The sequence below is a fragment of the Thalia democratica genome, chromosome 6 (genome assembly GCF_965202585.1).
Source record: "Thalia democratica chromosome 6, ktThaDemo2.hap1.1, whole genome shotgun sequence".
NCBI classification, from domain to species: domain Eukaryota; kingdom Metazoa; phylum Chordata; class Thaliacea; order Salpida; family Salpidae; genus Thalia; species Thalia democratica.
The window spans coordinates 2,428,335-2,446,396 of record NC_139170.1 but is presented as its reverse complement, the minus strand read 5'-3'; the positions used below and the strand labels follow the sequence as shown (position 1 = coordinate 2,446,396).

The following is an 18,062-nucleotide window of genomic DNA, read 5'->3' as shown; positions in this document are numbered from 1 at the left end:
AAAAAAATTTCATCTTGGTATAAAAAAACTGGAAATAAATTAGCATAAATGATTAAAAAGATCTATCTTGTGAGAACATTAATGAGGACTAACAGAAACGGATCAATTAGTCAGTAACAGATAAAAAACTATTTTTAAAATTTATGTTTAGAGTTTATCTGTATAAAAAACCTGTATAAATACGACAATGAACTTTTATTTTATAAATATCCAGCTTTTGTATTTATTTATTATTGTTTTTTAGTTTATAGTCATATGCTAATGAATTTATTTCTTTTCATACTAAATGAACTTTTAATAGGGCTTTAATGAAAGTTTAACATGAAAAATGGTAAAATGTTATGTAAAAATGAATGTAAATTTTTGTGCGTCCAAAAAAACATGTTTTAAATCAAGCAATTCAAACTATTTTTACTTCACATTAAAAACATGTGAGTAAAATGTTTGATTACTTTAAAAATAAATTCAGTCCAGTTTAATAAGTTTTAATAGGTTTTTTCCAATGATGTAGTCAGATATCACAAAAATAGAATTATTTAATTATTTTTCACTTTCAATTAATTCATTATAATCAATACAGTTATTAAGACCTTTTTAGAATAAAGGCTTATCTAAATTGTAAATAATTTTATACTTTATAAAAAAAAAAAAAATAACAAGTAGATCTTACTCACAGTTGCCGAAAATTTAATTTTTGTTTTTCTTAATAATTCTAGCAATTAAGATTTATTAATTGCATCTTAGTTAAAGTCAGGAGCTACAAATTAAGCTGTTTTATAAAACTAAATAATTAATTAGAATAAAAATAAGCTTCAATTGTTAATTAATTTTGTATTTTAACTGAACTAATTATACTTTATTTCAAAGTACATCCAGTATAAATGTCATGACTTATATTTATTCTTCTCATGTGATTTACTGAAGAAATATAAAAATAGCTGAAACAAAAATAGAAAACAATTCTTTTCCAAACTGTACATTTCACGCTCGACTATTAAATGTTATTTGTTGTTTTCCATTATTTTTTTTTGTATTTTTTAAAAACATTTTACAACTGGAATAACAAAAAAAAGTTTTTAATAAAAAATCTATTATTTTTGCAGTCGTAAAGTTTTCAGATAACATTAAGTTAACAAATTGAAAATGCGCCGAGTTATTTTAATTAACTAACTTCAAGTTGAGTTCGCTGAGAAACAGTCGAGCACTTGACAACTTCAAAGTTGTTATTCAACTGTTGTTACGTCATAGAGAAAATTGAATCACACAAAACCACGTTTCGACAACGGACGTCCTTTATTACGTCACAGAGGCACTTGTGACGCGCTTCTCGTGTGTGACTCTTGCAGAGTTGACGGATCGAAAACTGTCGACAAAAATGCTTGAAAAATTGTCAACAGCCTGTCAAAGGTGCGGTGACAATATTTGGGTAAATATTTACGACAGAGTTGTAGTGTCACACTTGGTATTTTGACATATTTGCGAATAAATCGTGACTAAATTTTGTAAATATTTACAAAATGCAAACACGTTTATTATTAATTTGAATAAAGATTTTTTTTATTTATTAAAGTTTAAACTCGTACCAAGAAAACAAAGCATTCCTCCGTTTTTTATCACAATTTTTTTCGAAGATTAAAAAAATTCGCCAACTCATGTAAAGTTGCCACACAATAAAACACGATAATCTCTCACTCACAAAAATTTTGCTCACAACAATAATCTCGTTTAAGTTCAAGTTTATACGTTTGACCGCATCGTTTGTTTGCGCTTCCATGTTTTTGTCGCTCCTTTGAATTGTCACTCCCCTCGAAAAGGTGACACTTCTCCATTTCTTTTGTCGCCCCTCTCTCTTTTGTCACTTCCTTCTGCTCCGATCGCCCCCTCTTTTGTCTTTTCACACGACTTTTGTTCATTCCGAATTTCGCCGCCCAATTTTTCAAAAAATTTCGCAACCCCCGACAAACAAAAACCCATTTTCTCCATAAAGGTTTGTTTGTTCTTTGGTGTGATATTTAAAATTTTGTATTTATTCTTTTGATCGCCATCAAATTCCAAATCGCATTACAATAAATGTTTTTAATTTTTTATTGTGGAGTTGATAGATTAATTTTTTTAAAAGTTCCAAACCTTTGCATCAGTAATCGTCTGTGTCTTTGAATGTTTTTTTAATGAAATCTTAACAATTTTAATGGATTGTCCTGTCTTTTATTAAAGTAAACAAAGTTTGTTTTGATTGGAAATGTTTTTTGTGTAAAGTTCCTTATCATGGGTGAATTTCTAAAGCTTTTATTAAAAATCAATGTTTAATTAAGTATATATGTAGATAGATATTGAAGATATTCGGATTATTAAACTTTAAACGTATGTTTAACCGTATTTAATTCTTTATTAAGCTGTAACAATATTTTTTTTTAATAATTTTTAGTTTTTATTTTAAATTTTAATACTAATATTAAATAAACATTTATTGTAAAATTTAAGAATATTGTTTAGTTGAAGATGAAAAGATTAAGTCTGAAGAATTATATTTATTTAAAGAGTTAATTAAAATTACAACCCGTTTAAGTTTATTTTAAATAAGTTTTTACAAAAAGTCTGTTCTGAATTGTAAGATAATCAGTAAGTTATACAAATAAGTTAAAACTAACTTTTTAACTATTTTACTTTAATATAAGTAATAATTTTATGAACAATTGCTATCAATATTATTCTCTAGTTTTAAATATTTTCATAATATATAATTGTAGTAAGTTTAATCATATTTAAACAATACTTTTAAAATTAAATTAACAAACAAGTATAATCTTTTATACAGAATTATGTGTGATATTTTTAAAGTTTATATAAACTAATGGAAGTAAATGAAAAAGTTGTGGTTTATGATATATCTGCTATCAAGACTATTTTTTAATTTTGTTCGAAGTTTTATTACGAATCAATAAATGTATGCTAAGTAGTATATTACTTATAATGTATATTAAGTAAAATCAATACAATATGCAATAATAAGTTTAATTTGAAAAGTTGAAAGTAAAGTTTTAATTTTCTAATGCTCAAACACTACCTAAAATATAATAGTTCATTCTTAAAACATGATTGTTTATGAATAATAATTTAAGTTTGCTAAATATATAGTTTGGTTTTACTATATTTTTTACCAGAAAAGTCTTTTTTTTTGTTGTTTGCTGGTTTTTCAAAGTTCTACAGTAAGTTTAATTTAAGCCTCAATAATTTTTTTAAGTGGTAAAATAGTATAGCTGTTTTTTTTTAATCAGTAATAATTTAAGCTCATTGTTTTAGCTTCCTTATTGTAATTTTTTTTTAATGCTTGTTTGTGTTCAAAATAAAAATAATTAAAACCAGTAAAATTAATTACAAGTTTGTTACATAATAATTTTACCACTAAATGGGTTGGCGAATTTCAAAATATTTAAAATTCTAAAACTGAATTTAAACTTTTTTTTTACGCTTTAATATAAATACAACGTCAGAGGCAGACAGTACATATTTAAAAAGCAATAACATTTATACCAAATCAAATTAAATTCTGAAAAATTTCAACTCTGTTGGAAATATGACAAAATTTTCAAATTTTTTTCCTCAAAATTTGAAATGTTGTTTTGAAGGAAAAAACGATTTCTGCTGAAAGGTCAAATTCGTACGAAGCAGTTGGAAAACACATGACAGAAAAACCGCGATGTTTTGCAAATTACAGCTATTTAAGTAATTGAGAAATCACAAAAACATCAAATTATATCAGATTATGGAACCAAAATACAGGTTTGAAATTTTTAAAGGACAATGAGACCTGTTTAAAAAAAGATTTGAAATTGTGTATTGGGTTGTGTATTTAAATTTGAAAATAAGTTCCATTGTGCACGTCATAATTTAAATATTTTGAAAAATTTAAAAACATCACGTGCGTTGTGAAACCACGAAAAATCGAATGTATTCAGATTGCAGCGGAATAAGAAATAAAAAAATATTTGTTATGCACCTTGAATATACACTGAAGGAATCTGAACTTTGTGGTTTTAATATGATTTACTTTTGTTTATAAAATTTTGTTATACCAATATTGAAAATTATTTAAATTATTAAATTGATGAGTATGAGAAATTATGAGATTGTGAACTTTGTGGCTTAAAATTCAACTTACAAATTTTCATCTTCAAAATGTTTACAAATCATTTTTTATTGTTATGTTTTACTAAATTAACTAATTTTATGACTTTTTATTATTCTATAACTAGGCAACTATAAAAAAAGTCAAGTTCTAGTTTGTTTATAAAAAGTTAAATCTACATAGCATTGTTTTCTTCAGAACAAACTTAAGTATAAATGAGTTTAATTTTAAGGGTCTTTAACATTGTTCAATACAGGCGTTTCTTTTATCTCATATTTACTTAAACATCTTAGTAAGTTCAAACCCATAATAGTTTTCAAAAAAGTTTTGGAAGCTTACAGAAAAACAATCCATTGTTGTCATATTTGCTCAGCACACATTTATTTTGTCCACTTTTTTTTTTGAAGCATCCCTTCAAAATCAGGAAAACAAGGAAATTTTTGTAACTGATTTTTCACGCTCCATTAGTTCGTAAGACCTCACACACTGAGTTTTTGAGTTATTTAATTGTCAAATTTTTGTTTCCTATTGTTGTATGGACAGTTCTCGATAAAAACAAACGAAAATTTTATTTATTTGCAAACAGTATACGACGCATAACTTCTCTCGTGATTTGATAAGATAAAGTTGATTACAAATCTTTATTGTGAGTTTGTAAAAAAATAAAATAAATATCACAAAAACAATATTATCCATTGTGTAATTAAACAATTTCGATGTGTTTTAATGATAACAGTTTAATCTTGTAAATACTTATAATGCCATCAGTGTGAGATTCAAAAAAGTGTTAATGAAAAAAAAATGTCTCAAAAATATTACACATCCAATTTTATCTTGTTGAAAATTGAATATTGCCCTTGTTTTAAACATATAATAATGTTTTGTATTCAACTTATATCGTGTCACAGTTTTTAAATTTGCAAAAGTTTAATATTGAATTGGCAGTAAAAAGTTGCATTATTTTTCTTTTTTATAACTGTGTAGTACTAAAATAATTATTTTATTTTTTCTTTATTTATTCACTACCATTAAAAAAACAGTTTTTTTTTTCTTCATTTTTCATTAAAATTTAATAAGATTATAACTTTCTACACAAAAATTAACCATTTAAGTGTATAAAAGTCAAATATTGTAAATTTATTCATTGCCACTAAAAAATTCAAATTGTTTCTGCAATTTTGTAGTTTTTCACAAAACAATGATTGAAAGCTTCCCATTCGACAATTTCCTTTCATAAAAAAAAATTAAAAAACTAAAAAAAATTCTGATTCAGCTTCAGTCACGTTTTTTTACAAAGCATTATTTCAAAATAAAAGCAGTTTTTTGTTTTTCCTTATTTTTTTAGTTCCGCTGTTATACAAGTTTGATTGTCGTTTGACTTTGACCTATAAACATCGCAAAAGTCAACATGGAAAAATAAAAAAGTCAACAATAAAATAAAGTCAACAACAAAACTCGAAAATGTTTGCTCAAATAACATGAAAGCTCAAAAATTTCAAAGTTTTGAAAAATCGCGCCGAAAACTCGCGCGCGCCAAAAAACAGCAGTTGAGCTGTGACGTCACAATGTTCGTGATAAGGAGAGAAACGAGAAGAAATTCGCGGTGAGACTTGAGAGACGCGTTTTTTTTTGCAATCAACAACTTTGCGAGTTTTGTGCGAAACGATGAACTTAGAAGCGCGCCTTCATGTTTTGTTTATTTGAGAATTTCAGATTTTATTGAAACCCTTCAAGGAAATCCGGTTGTAATGTGGTAGTGTAAGGTAATTTAGTTTTATGTGTTTTTCACGTTTATTCGCGAAAAGTTTTTTTCTTGAAGAGTTACATTTTTTGCTCAAGTTTTATAGCTGGTGACATTTTGTGTTAAAGTTTTAAAAAACAAAGCACTGTTCTTTAGAAAAAATATTGAGGTTTTTGTTCTACTTTTACTTGCGTGTCGGCACTGACACTTTAAAAAAATACTTTATTATAAAACAGTAACTTCCTCTTCAGTGGACTTTACATTCGTAACAAATAGGGTGAACTAACTTAAAAAAAAAAACAAAAAATAGTATAAATGATGCAGAAAAACGCCTTTAGTTTAAAAGAAAGTACTTCTAAAGTTGTTGTTTATACCCAATACATCTTCCCAGTCAGTTCTAATATATAAATAAATAAATAAATATATATATATTAACTTATATTTGTTTAAACTATTATCACAGTCAACTCCGCTTTCGGTGACATCAATCGCAACAAATGGGGCGAACCTGTGGTCGACGCGGAAACAGGGGGCTCCTCGTTGCCATGGTTATTCTTCGGAGGGGACATCACGGGTAACGCCAACACGACTGTGGAAGCTGTCAACGATGGAAAGACAGCATCCTGGTTCATGCATAAGTACTTACAGGTTATTATTATTTATATTATACTAATTTAATGGCAATGATGGAAAGACAGCTTTATGGATTAAGCATAAATATTTGCAGGACATTATTTCTATTATTGTAATATTTTTTTTTAAGTAGTTTATAAATTTTTCTATTAGTATAAACTACAAAAACTTTTTTATTAACTGATGCTTTCTGTTGTTCAAAAACTGATGCATGTATTTATTCAATAAGTTTACAAAACTAAACTAAGCAAAAATATTCTATCAATATATTCAATTATTCAGAGTTTGGGAGGGTTCAGTGTTTCCCCGATCCCGAAACTGCCCAAGTTCTTCACCCCGATCGACCAGGTGGACATCAGCGTGGATGTTTGCGGGGTGAAGTTCCCTAACCCCTTCGGGCTCGCCTCCGCCCCTCCGACCACCTCCTCCGCCATGATCAGGAGGGCTTTCGAGGCCGGGTGGGGGTTCGCCGTCACCAAGACTTACGCGCTTAATAAGGTTTGTTTTATTGTGTTGTTTTTATTTTATTTTTAGTTTTTTGGGGTAATTATAAGGAGGGTGTTCTACACCGGGTGAATAAGGAATTTTTATATAAATTTTACAAGAATGAGTATATATAAATGTAATTTGTGCAAACACTGCATTTTATCTGAAAATATTTCAATGGCCCTAGATAGTATACTTAAATAAAAGTATATATATATATATATGTATAAACTTGTACAAATTATAAAAAAATCTTTATTTATGTTAAGTTAAATAATTTTTGTTGATCAAATTACTAATATTAATTAACAACTAAAATAACAAGTTTTGTTTTTGCACTTCAAATTTTTAATGTAACTTAAGTTAGATATTCTCATACAAGTAAACACCCCCTAACAACCGATCGTTGCTAACGACAACAGGACTACGTCACCAACGTGTCGCCAAGGATAATCAGGGGCACCACTAGCGGGCACAGTTTCGGACCCGGGCAGGGTTCCTTCCTGAATATCGAGCTGATCAGCGAGAAGTTGTGTCAGTACTGGTGCGAGTCCATCAGGGAACTAAAAAGGGACTTCCCTGATAAGGTTTGTTTATTATATTATTTTTGTGTTTATTTTATATTTTCTAATTCTAATAAGATTCGTTTGTTTATTATGATTTAATATATAATTTTATCTATACTATTTATTATTTTGTTTTTGCACGGTCCTGATATTTTATGTTTTTTCTTCTTAGCTTAGAAAATGTGCAAGTAGTATCTTAATTTGTAAGATAAAGTTAATTTGTCAGAATAAACCAACTTTTGCCAGATATTTTGTAAAGTAGAGAAAAATGTGTTTGTATTACAAAATTTATTCAAATTTTTCTTTGTTATACATTATTTATTGTGTAAGTAAAAGGTCAGCTATTGTAGTTCAATTTGTTATTTATTGTTTTTCAAATTCAGCTAGTCGTGAGACGTTTTGAGTATTTTTTAGTAAATTCGAGTTAACAAACGTGCTTTAAAATTGCAGCAGTGATTGACTTGTGTATCCTGCTTTGAAATTTTTATAAAATTTTGTTATTTGAAACTTTTCACATAAAAGGAAGTTCCAAGACTGCGGTAATAAATATGTAGGATGCACGAACTTTTTGTTTTGTGAGCTTGCTAGTACATGATGCAGATATATAAGTAACACCAGAATTTGTTTTAGTGTTGTCACCACTACATTGTGGTATTAACACATCTCGAGTTGTTTAGAAACTGTGTAGGCTGTAGAGTGTGTATTATGAGCACCAGACAACTACAAATTTTAAGAAGACTCAGCTTTGTTAATGTGCTAAGATTAGTAATTGCAACATGGTTTAAGTCAGTATAAGTCAATGTAGCATAAATTATATGTTAAAGTAGCAAGCACTTGTTATAATTATTACGACAATTTATTATTTTCAAGGTGTAAAAGAGTATTAAAAAAGTTTGTGGTTCATTGTTTGTTCAGATCAGTAAAAGTAAAAGCACAATGAAATTTTATTATATATTATTATATACAAGTTACAAGTAAAACTAATAGAAATTGATTGTCAGCCAACACAATTTCAGACCAGTGGTAGTTCATATTATTTATTACATTTATTTTTTATAACCAATTATACATTACTAATAAATTATTAATTGAGAAAAGTAACAATTAGCTGCTTGTGGAAGGCAGGCCTTTGTCCTTCAGCTACATGTGGCTTCAGCGAAAGTACGCAGTGTGTAAAGTACTGCATGATAAGTACGCACACGAGCAGTTTGAAGTGAAAATTCCTTGTATGCTGATGGCCAAAGGCTTGTGTTCCAGGCTAAGCACGTTCAACTTACTTCTCATAAAATAAAAAATAAATAAATATATATATATAAGTAACACTTTCAGATAAGTGAGAACAGCTCATCCGACTATACTGAGTTGTTTTTTAATAAATGTTTCAGCTGATAGATGTGTATAACACACGAGGCAAAATCAGTAAAAATAGTAATTCCTAGGAAAAGATAAATCGAGTTACAAATAACATTTCAGTAATTTTTCATAAAACAGATGGTAGATAGGTAGATTTTAATTAATTCCTAAGGAAAAGAAATACCCTACTTATAAGTAATAGTTTTCAACTTACTATTTACAAAAACACCTTTCTGGCAGGTAAGCACTTTCGACTATTCTCATTGAAGTCATCTGGTAGATAGGGTTTAATTGAAACCAGAGCTGAAATTTAATAAACTTCATGTCTTTGTCAATAAACAAGCTTTTTTCGCTAACTTCTTAAAAGAACTGAGCAGAAATGCGTGTAAAAAAAAAAACTATTTTAAAAGCAACTGGTAGATAAGAAATTAAGTGAGGAGAAATTAGCTGTTTTACAAATAATAACTAACTTTTTTAGAAACACCTTTTTAGTAGGTGAGCACTTTCGACTTGCTCTTCTCATTTAAGTCAGATGGTAGATAGGGTTTAATTGAAGCCTTAGCAAAAATTTAATAAAGTTTCAAGCTTTTCCAATAATTGCATTTTTCGGCTAACTTCTTAAAAGCACCGGGTAGAAATGCATGTAAAAAAAATCAAGAGAAAGTATTAAAAAGACAGCTGGTAGATGAAAAGCACAAGTCAAGTTTGATAAAAGCAAGTAGCAGATATATCAGGCAACAACAGTTTTCAGAGATTTGGTTGAAGTTGCTACCTGTCTTTTTCTCGAAAAAACATCAAACAAGCTGATCAGATAAGATATCTCGTCGAGTTCGGCAAAACCCGATTGATGTCGCCGAAATTCTCTCTCGTTTGCAAGAGTCACCTGGCAAGCACGAAAGACAAGATGTTGAGTGGATAACAAGAAAAAAAGTAGTTTGAAGAAAAAGCAATTTGATGAAATTTGATGAAATAGAAGCAGCTTCGATCTTGGCGATTAGTCGAGTTTTGAACACATGTGAAATGAAATTTATGTATGATTTTGAGAAAAGTAAAAGTTAAATTTTGGTAGCAGTTTTAGTGAATCGGTTTTGAATATGCAATACAAATGCAAAGTTTATATATATATATAAATGAAAATTTATAAACAAAATATTTGCTCGAAGTGCTTGCCTTGTTGTTTACAGTTTCACCTTATTGAATATGAATTGATATTGGGATGAATGCTGTAGACAAAAGGCAAGCATTTTCACGCATAAAGTCCACGTTTGTATATTAAAAAGTGAGTTTTGTTTGTTATTTATTCATGTATTATTGCTCTTTCATTATTGAAACTTATGAGTACTTTATTTTTAGATCATCATCGCCAGTATTATGAGCGGGTTTATTGAAGAAGATTGGAAAAAACTCGTCATAATGTCTCAAGTTTGTTATTTTTTATTTATATGAACTTTAATAACTTATGTTTAAGGTTATATGTAAATAAATTTATTTTGTAGAAATGTCTCTATAAAACTCTATAAAAATTAATATTTACAGTTAATTAAAATAATTGGGTTTTTTTTTAGTTCTTTTTTTTTAACAGTCTGTAATTCACACCCTTTCAGCATATACTTAAGTTTGATTGCACTCAAAAATTTAAGTATTTTCACATAAAAAAAACGACAAAAACAAAATTTTTCTGTTCTTTTGTACGCCCTAATGCTTGATGAATACAACAAATAATGACTTTGAATAATTAAACGTTAAAACCGTAAACCAATAACCCTTAAGTATTAAGTAAATAATAAAAATAATCTTGGAACCTTTGGAAGGCTCATACGAAAAACAAAGTTGTTATTTTTTATATAAAATGTAATGGTTTGTTATCTGAAAAATCCGAAAAGCATATGCAAAAGCTTTATAAAGACTTATGATGCAAAACACTGAAGCTTTTCTTAAAGCTTTATAAACTTTGTAGATCAAAACGGGTATTGTGTATTTTTGTTTCAAAATATAAGAAAAAAAATTTCACTCTTCTTTTATTTAAAAAGTACGCTAACTTGTAATTTGTATTTTAATTTAAACACAAACTATGCAGTGTGTAAACTAGGCAAATAAAACTCTTACTGAACATCAATTTAAGGAAGGAAAACAATTACTTTTTCAAAAAAAAAACTTGTTCGTTGTTAAAATACTTAATGAAAAAACTTTCTTGTAACTTCTATTAAAATTAACACTTTATTTATTTCACCGTTCAATTTTTTTTTCTTACGCTTATTTGCACACATTCTTTAGCATAAATTTAAATTATCCTCTATATCTTTAAAAGCGTCAAAACAACTTAACCATTTAAAAGTATTGTAAATATTGACAAAGCGCTGTTGTGCCTTGAAACTTTAGACCTTTTGACTTTACTTTGAAAAAAACTTTCGTACATTAGATTATTTAAAACTAATAATTATGAGAAATTTGAAGGAATTAAATGAATGTTAACTTCGGTTTTCTTCAAAGTTTTGAAAAGCCAGTAAAATTGTTCATCAAATAATAATATTTTTTCAAAATAAATTTTTACAAGTGTATACTTCTTTCTTTGACGAAAACTATTGCTCAAATTGGGTTTTTTAGTAAAACTTCTCACAAATCACTACATCGGTTTGCTTGCACTCAAAAATAAATATTATTCCGTTCAAAATAAAACTTGTTCTTTTTACGCCCTAATGCCTGAAAAAGCGAGCAAATAATGAATACGTACATAGAAAATAATGAGTTTAACATTTTAGAGTGTCGTGAAAGCTAATAACGCTAAAATATTTGAAAAAAAAATTATTCATCCAAATGTTTTTTGAATAAATATAATTCTTATTACCAAAAATGTTTTATAAAAGCTTGTTACTTTATATAAACAAATTGAGAGACAATAATATCCTGGTAAAGCTTTCATCAAAATTTTTGGAAAGACCGGATAAAAAAGGGCATGATTTAAAAAAACCTTTTTTGGGAAGTTTTTAATTTTCCGATATTTTTTTCCGATTTCAAAACTTCTGTAGATGCTTGAACGTGTACTTAATTACAAACTTTTATTTGATGAAAGAATTTAGGGGCTTTCTGAAAACAAGTTTATTGATTGTAATAAGAAAACAAAATTTTTATTCAAGCACTCGCTTCCTCTTTTGATGAGAAGTTTGAACTCCAAGCAACCTCAAATCATCAAACTTCTCACCGCTACTTCAAACGTTTGTGACGTCATAATGTTCGAGTGGTCTTGTGACGTCATATAACACAGATCCTACCTCTCTACAGTGACGTCATAATGGGTGCATTGTTGGCGATTTCCGATTTTCGCACGGCCATCCAAATAACAGCTGGTCGATTGGCTGAGAAATTAAAAGTATCGTGTTAATTGATTTTCAAAATAAATACTTTGAACAGTGCTTTTATTTGTTTTTGTCAAAATATAAAAAAACATTGTTAATAAAATTTAAAAAAAAATCTTTACAAAAAAAATTACTTTGATATTCAGAAGACTTCTGCGGGAAACTTATGTTTTACCTGTAAGTAATGACAAGTCTTGTCGTTCATTTAATCTTTGTAAACTTTCCAGCTGGTCGTAGTTTTATTTTACAAATGTATTTAAAAATATATGTGAGAAAAATACCAAATCTCTCGACACGAAGCTGAGAATTTATTGAAAATATTCCAACATCAAACATTCAATATTTTTTGCGATGAATAATTCAATTTGCAATGCGACCTGAATATCATGTTTTAAAAGCTTTTGAATTATTTATTATCGTTGGGAAGATAAGGAAAAAAATGAGTTGTTATCTAACGTTGAAGGAAATTTGTACTTGTAAAAAAATTGGTTAACTTTTTGAAGTTGTTTTTGACCAAATATTTTTTTAAATACTGCAAGTTGGTGTAGGCAAAAATTTTAGTATCCTGATAAATAAAAACATATGTAAACGAAAGTTAAACTTACAGAAAATACAAAGTATAAGTTTTTCAAAAAGTTTAAACTACATTTCAATATGTTAACATAAATTTTCATAGAGAATTCTTGAAAAATATTTATTCCATTATAAAGACATTTTAGGCATTTCAAAACTTTTTAGTTGTAATAAAAGAATAAACAATTAAAAATTACATGAATCTAAGTTAACGACAAACTATTTTTAGCTAGATCTGTATTGTACAAACTGAATTAAACACAATGAGTTTGCTCAATCATAAATCAGGCATTCAGTTTTTACTAAACCATCAATATGTTAACTAAATACTTTTCTCATCACATATGTTCACCTTACAATACAAAAAACAATTAAACTTGATTTCAAACACAAAATGTTATTGTTGAAATATTTTTTCTAGAAATTTATTACTACCTAGGAACTTAAAATGATTAATGGCCTGAAAAATTTATACATTTATTTTATTGTATATCTCAAGTGTTGTAAAAGTGGTGCATTTGTTGGCGAGCAAATACAATAATTTTTAAAAATTATATTTCTTATTTCATTCAACCCACTTTTTTTCATTGTAACTTTTATTATAATAGAATTTTTTTTTTTGGCCTAGGAAGTTTTTTTTGTACATCTATAAAGTTTTGTAAAAAAGTGCACTCGTTGAAAACTAAATACAAAATTGCTTTTACATTACTCTATTAATTTTAATCCACTTTTGCAAAGGAAGCAAAAACATTTTTGATGTTTAATTTAGCCCACTGTTTTTATAACCAATGAATTTTCTATCGTTTTTTTTTATTAATTTTCTACATTCTACATAGGGTGCGGGAGCATTAAGTTTAAATTTTTTTCCTCAAAATAAACACAATTTTTGTATAACGGGGGCAAGTTTGGGAACAACCTTCCAAAAGGGGTAAAAAAGTGAAAAAAGGTTCAGAACCGCTGATCTAAAGTTATGTAAAAGGAGCGCATTTGTCGGCAACTATGTACAAAATATATTTAATTTATTAAATTTTCCAACCTAATTATACGTAGGAAGCAACTATTATGTTAGCCACTATATACAATTATTTATTTCTTTATTATTTACTTACTTTCTATTAATTATTACTTTTCTTTTTGGGCGATTTGTTGGCAACCCAATACAAAATATTATTTATTTTAATAATTTTCTACATAGGATGCGGGCGCGGACGCGTTAGAACTGAACCTGTCGTGCCCCCACGGCATGGGGGAAAGGGGGATGGGTCTGGCGTGCGGGCAGAACCCGGAACTGGTCTTCAACATTTGCAAGTGGGTGAAGGAGGTCACAAAAATCCCCTTCTTCGCGAAACTCACCCCCAACGTCACCGACATCGCCCAGATCGCTCAAGCCGCCAAAGACGGTTTGTTTAATTATTTTATTTAATTTTTTTTTTACATTAAACGTGATTTTTTTACGATTCAAATAAATAGGTGTTTTTTATGCAGATTTTTTTTTTTGATTTTTAGTTAAGTATTTTTTTATGAGCTATACATATAGTTAAGAATCTAGTTAAAAATAAAGAAAAATAACTTATGAAATAATTTTTTTTTCACAGGAGGCGCAGACGGTGTCACGGCAACCAACACCGTTTCCGGTCTGATGGGTCTCCGTGGCAACGCGACCCCGTGGCCGGCCGTTGGGGCGCAGCAGAGGACCACTTACGGGGGAATGTCAGGTGATAAAATATTTTAATATAAAATTAAAACTTTTACAGGGTGTTTTTTGAAGTATGCGTACAATTTTAAAACGTTGTAACTTGTGTTTTGCAAAAACAGCAAGTTGAAAATATATTTAATTAACATCAGCCCACGAGCATCTTAAGTTTTAATTGAAAACTGCTATAAAGTAAACCAAATATTAAAATTTTTGATTACTTTAGAGCAGGTTTTCCCAAGCTTTTTTTCAAAAGGCCCCCTTTATATAAATTTAAACAGCCATGGCCCCCAACAAGATTTCTCCAAAAACGCCTAAGATATTTTTTTGCTCTTCATCATCAACTCAATAATATCTAGTCCAAGTTTCAATTGATGGCCTTGTGGCTACCCCATTTTAAGATTTATGCCCCCCCCCCCTTACAGCTTGTAACCCCCTAAATTTATTCATAATATCTAGTATAAGTTTCAAAACTACCATAAAAACGTCAAGACCGTTTTTTTTTTGCTCTTCATTCAACTCCAAAATATCTAGTGTAACTTTTAACTTATGACCTCATAGCCCCCAGTGGGGCCACTTGGCTTAGTTTGGGAAACCCTGCTTTAGAGTTTTGCACTTTACTAAAAGATCATCCAGTTTTAACAAAATCAGCCAAAGAAAAATATATTTACACAGGTAACGCGATCAGACCCATCGCGTTGAGGGCTGTGTCCCACTAAAGTATAGAAAGTATTAAATAAAATTTTTAATATCAGGTAACGCAATCAGGCCCATCGCGTTGAGGGCGGTGTCTCACATCGCCAGGAAGTTTCCTGGATATCCGATCCTCGCCACGGGAGGAATAGATTCGGCAGATGTGGCGCTTCAGTATCTTTATGCAGGATCATCTGTTGTCCAGGTATCATTATTGTTTTTCTTTTTAATATTATATATCAATGTATTATTTATTTATATATCTTTTTGATATTACATTTTAAGTTGCAGCTTTTCGCATAACTCTGTTGGTAACTATGTTGTATTTTGTTCAACTCTACGTTTAATAAATCGCTGAGCAATTAAGTTGAACATCACCGTTGCAATGCACAATTTTCTTTTTCCAATAAAAAACAGTTGCTAAATTTAGCAAAAACATCCCTTAATGTAGTTACTGGCTGTAAAAATTAAATCAAGTCGAGTTCTTATAGCTGTCTCTTGTATGAATAATAAATTACTAAGAGTTTTAATAAATATTTGATGTGAACGTATATGTGTTATAAATATTAGCATTTGGACAATAATTTTTTTTTTTGTGCGAAAATTTGCATGTTATAGCGCACTGTACTGAAATGGAAGGTTTAAGTTGAAGTCTCATATTAATACTTGCATAAAGTTTAGTATGCATTAAACTTCAAGACAAGTTTAGTGTAAGAAATAATCTCAAAAATATTTAATTACAATATCCCTTTTTTTATTCTTATTTTATTTAAAATGTTTATTTCCAAAAACTTTAACAGGTTTGCAGCGCAGTACAGAATCAGGACTTCACTGTTGTCGACGATTATATAACAGGTTAGAAATAAAACTTATTATTTATTCTATCATATATATAACACGTTTGAATTATTATTAATTATTTATTCTATCATGTATATAACAGGTTAGAAATAGTATTATTTATTTATTCTATCATATATATAACACGTTTGAAATATTATTAATTATTTATTCTATCATATATATAACAGGTTAGAAATAATATTAATTATTTATTCTATCATATATTGAACAGGTTAGAAAATTGTACTGTTTTTAAATTAATAGCGTGGCCAAAAAACTTTGAATCCTAGAAAATAATTAAATTTGACAATTTAGGCTTGAAAAACTTGGAATTTGAAAAATTTTGAAGAAAAAAAAAACTGGAATTGAACAAAAATCACTAAAAAACCTGGAATTAAAAAAAAAAAAAAGATGTTTAGTAAAGAAATTTTGATTTGACACGAAAAATCTATCATATAGATTAAAATTTGTCATCTTCAATTTTTTTATTTAAAAACATATTAAACTAAATTCACAGTATCTTTTCAATGTTGTTATACTATTAAGATTATTTTTTACTTAAAGCTTAACTTTAAACTAAAAGTTGACCCAAAAACGTGTGCATTTGAAAACCTGGAAGAAACTTTTCAAAAACAGTTGGTCACCGTGAATTATGTATTACGAATGTAATCAGTACTATTTGTTTGACCTTTTCTTCTATCAACTGTTTATTGAATAGTATACAGTACATAACATATTTCAATTTTTTATTAATTTATCGCAATTACACAACAGGGTTGAAATGTTTATTGTACTTGAAATCAATCGGCCAATTGGATCAGTGGGACGGGCAATCTCCTCCAATCATGCCTCACCAACTGGGGAAACCCCTAAACGATTTGACCAAACAGAACGGACAGCAGGTTTGTCATATATATATATATATATATATATTAAATATTATTTGTCAATATATGTATATACATATATATATATATTAAATACAGTTAACTGAGTATTCTATGCGCAAAAACTTAAAAATACCTACTAATATTCTTGTAATATAATTTTTATTTTTTTGTAATTTTTAAAGGTCTAATAAAAATATACAATATAAGTTAAAATAGATTTTATTTTTACAAACATAAACCTTAACTAGGTAGAATTTCATTATAGGACTTATGTAGGATTTTAAATTGAATATATTTTTAATTCAATGTGCAAACGCATAGATCTAGGTTGCTTTTGATAAAAGGGTTTAAAATTTGATACAAGTTTGATCAAAACTATAAAGAAATAACTATACACTATGAAAAAAAATATTGCTATAAAAAAAGATATGCAATTATTATGGAAAAACAAACATATAGCATATATCTATTATTTATTTTCACTTCTATATTGGCATATAGGAGATCATCAGCTGTTATAAACAATTTTGAAAAAAGTTTTTGAACTAAATAAATGGAAGTTATGTAAAAATATTAGTTAAAAAAAAATTAAAAACAAAGTATTGAACTTATGGTTTAAGAACAAAAAATAAAACTGTATGCCAGTCTAGGAGTGAAACATTGTTTTGTTAATAATAAACTGTAAAAATAGATAGTAGGTAAAAATCTCCTTATAGCTAAATAAGTCGAGAACTTTGAATTGTTTGATTTGAAACAAATTACAATTTAAAATATATATAACTGATGCATGATTTTACGTAAATAAATTGTTTAGGAATTACCAAACTTCGGAGAATATATGAAAATTAAAAATGAGTCGATTGTTAAAATAAAAAAAGAAAAGAAAGAACTGGATTCGTTCAAAGAAAGGAACTTGTATGTGCCTACAAGAAGTATTCCAACTGTGAGTTTATTTTAAATAAAAGTGTCTTTTACAAAAAGAAGCATTCAAACTGTTAGTTTATTTTAAATAAAAGTGTCTTTTACAAAAAGAAGCATTCAAACTGTTATTTTATTTTAAATAAAATTATATTTTACTGAAGGAAATATTTCAACGATTAGTTTATTTTGAA

The 18,062-nt window shown here is 28.0% G+C and overlaps 1 protein-coding gene across 1 annotated transcript in view; it reads left to right on the top strand.

Annotated features, from left to right (window-relative positions):
* Positions 1–18,062, top strand: part of LOC145838129 (dihydropyrimidine dehydrogenase [NADP(+)]-like) — a 37,210-nt gene that overhangs the window by 14,952 nt on the left and 4,196 nt on the right. The window contains exons 12-21 of the mRNA XM_082945676.1: positions 6,331–6,515; positions 6,783–6,998; positions 7,409–7,573; positions 10,259–10,327; positions 14,027–14,231; positions 14,427–14,546; positions 15,280–15,422; positions 16,018–16,072; positions 16,835–16,962; positions 17,765–17,893. Of these exons, the coding sequence (XP_082801802.1) occupies positions 6,331–6,515; positions 6,783–6,998; positions 7,409–7,573; positions 10,259–10,327; positions 14,027–14,231; positions 14,427–14,546; positions 15,280–15,422; positions 16,018–16,072; positions 16,835–16,962; positions 17,765–17,893 (1,415 nt within the window). The remainder of the gene's footprint in view (positions 1–6,330; positions 6,516–6,782; positions 6,999–7,408; positions 7,574–10,258; positions 10,328–14,026; positions 14,232–14,426; positions 14,547–15,279; positions 15,423–16,017; positions 16,073–16,834; positions 16,963–17,764; positions 17,894–18,062) is intronic.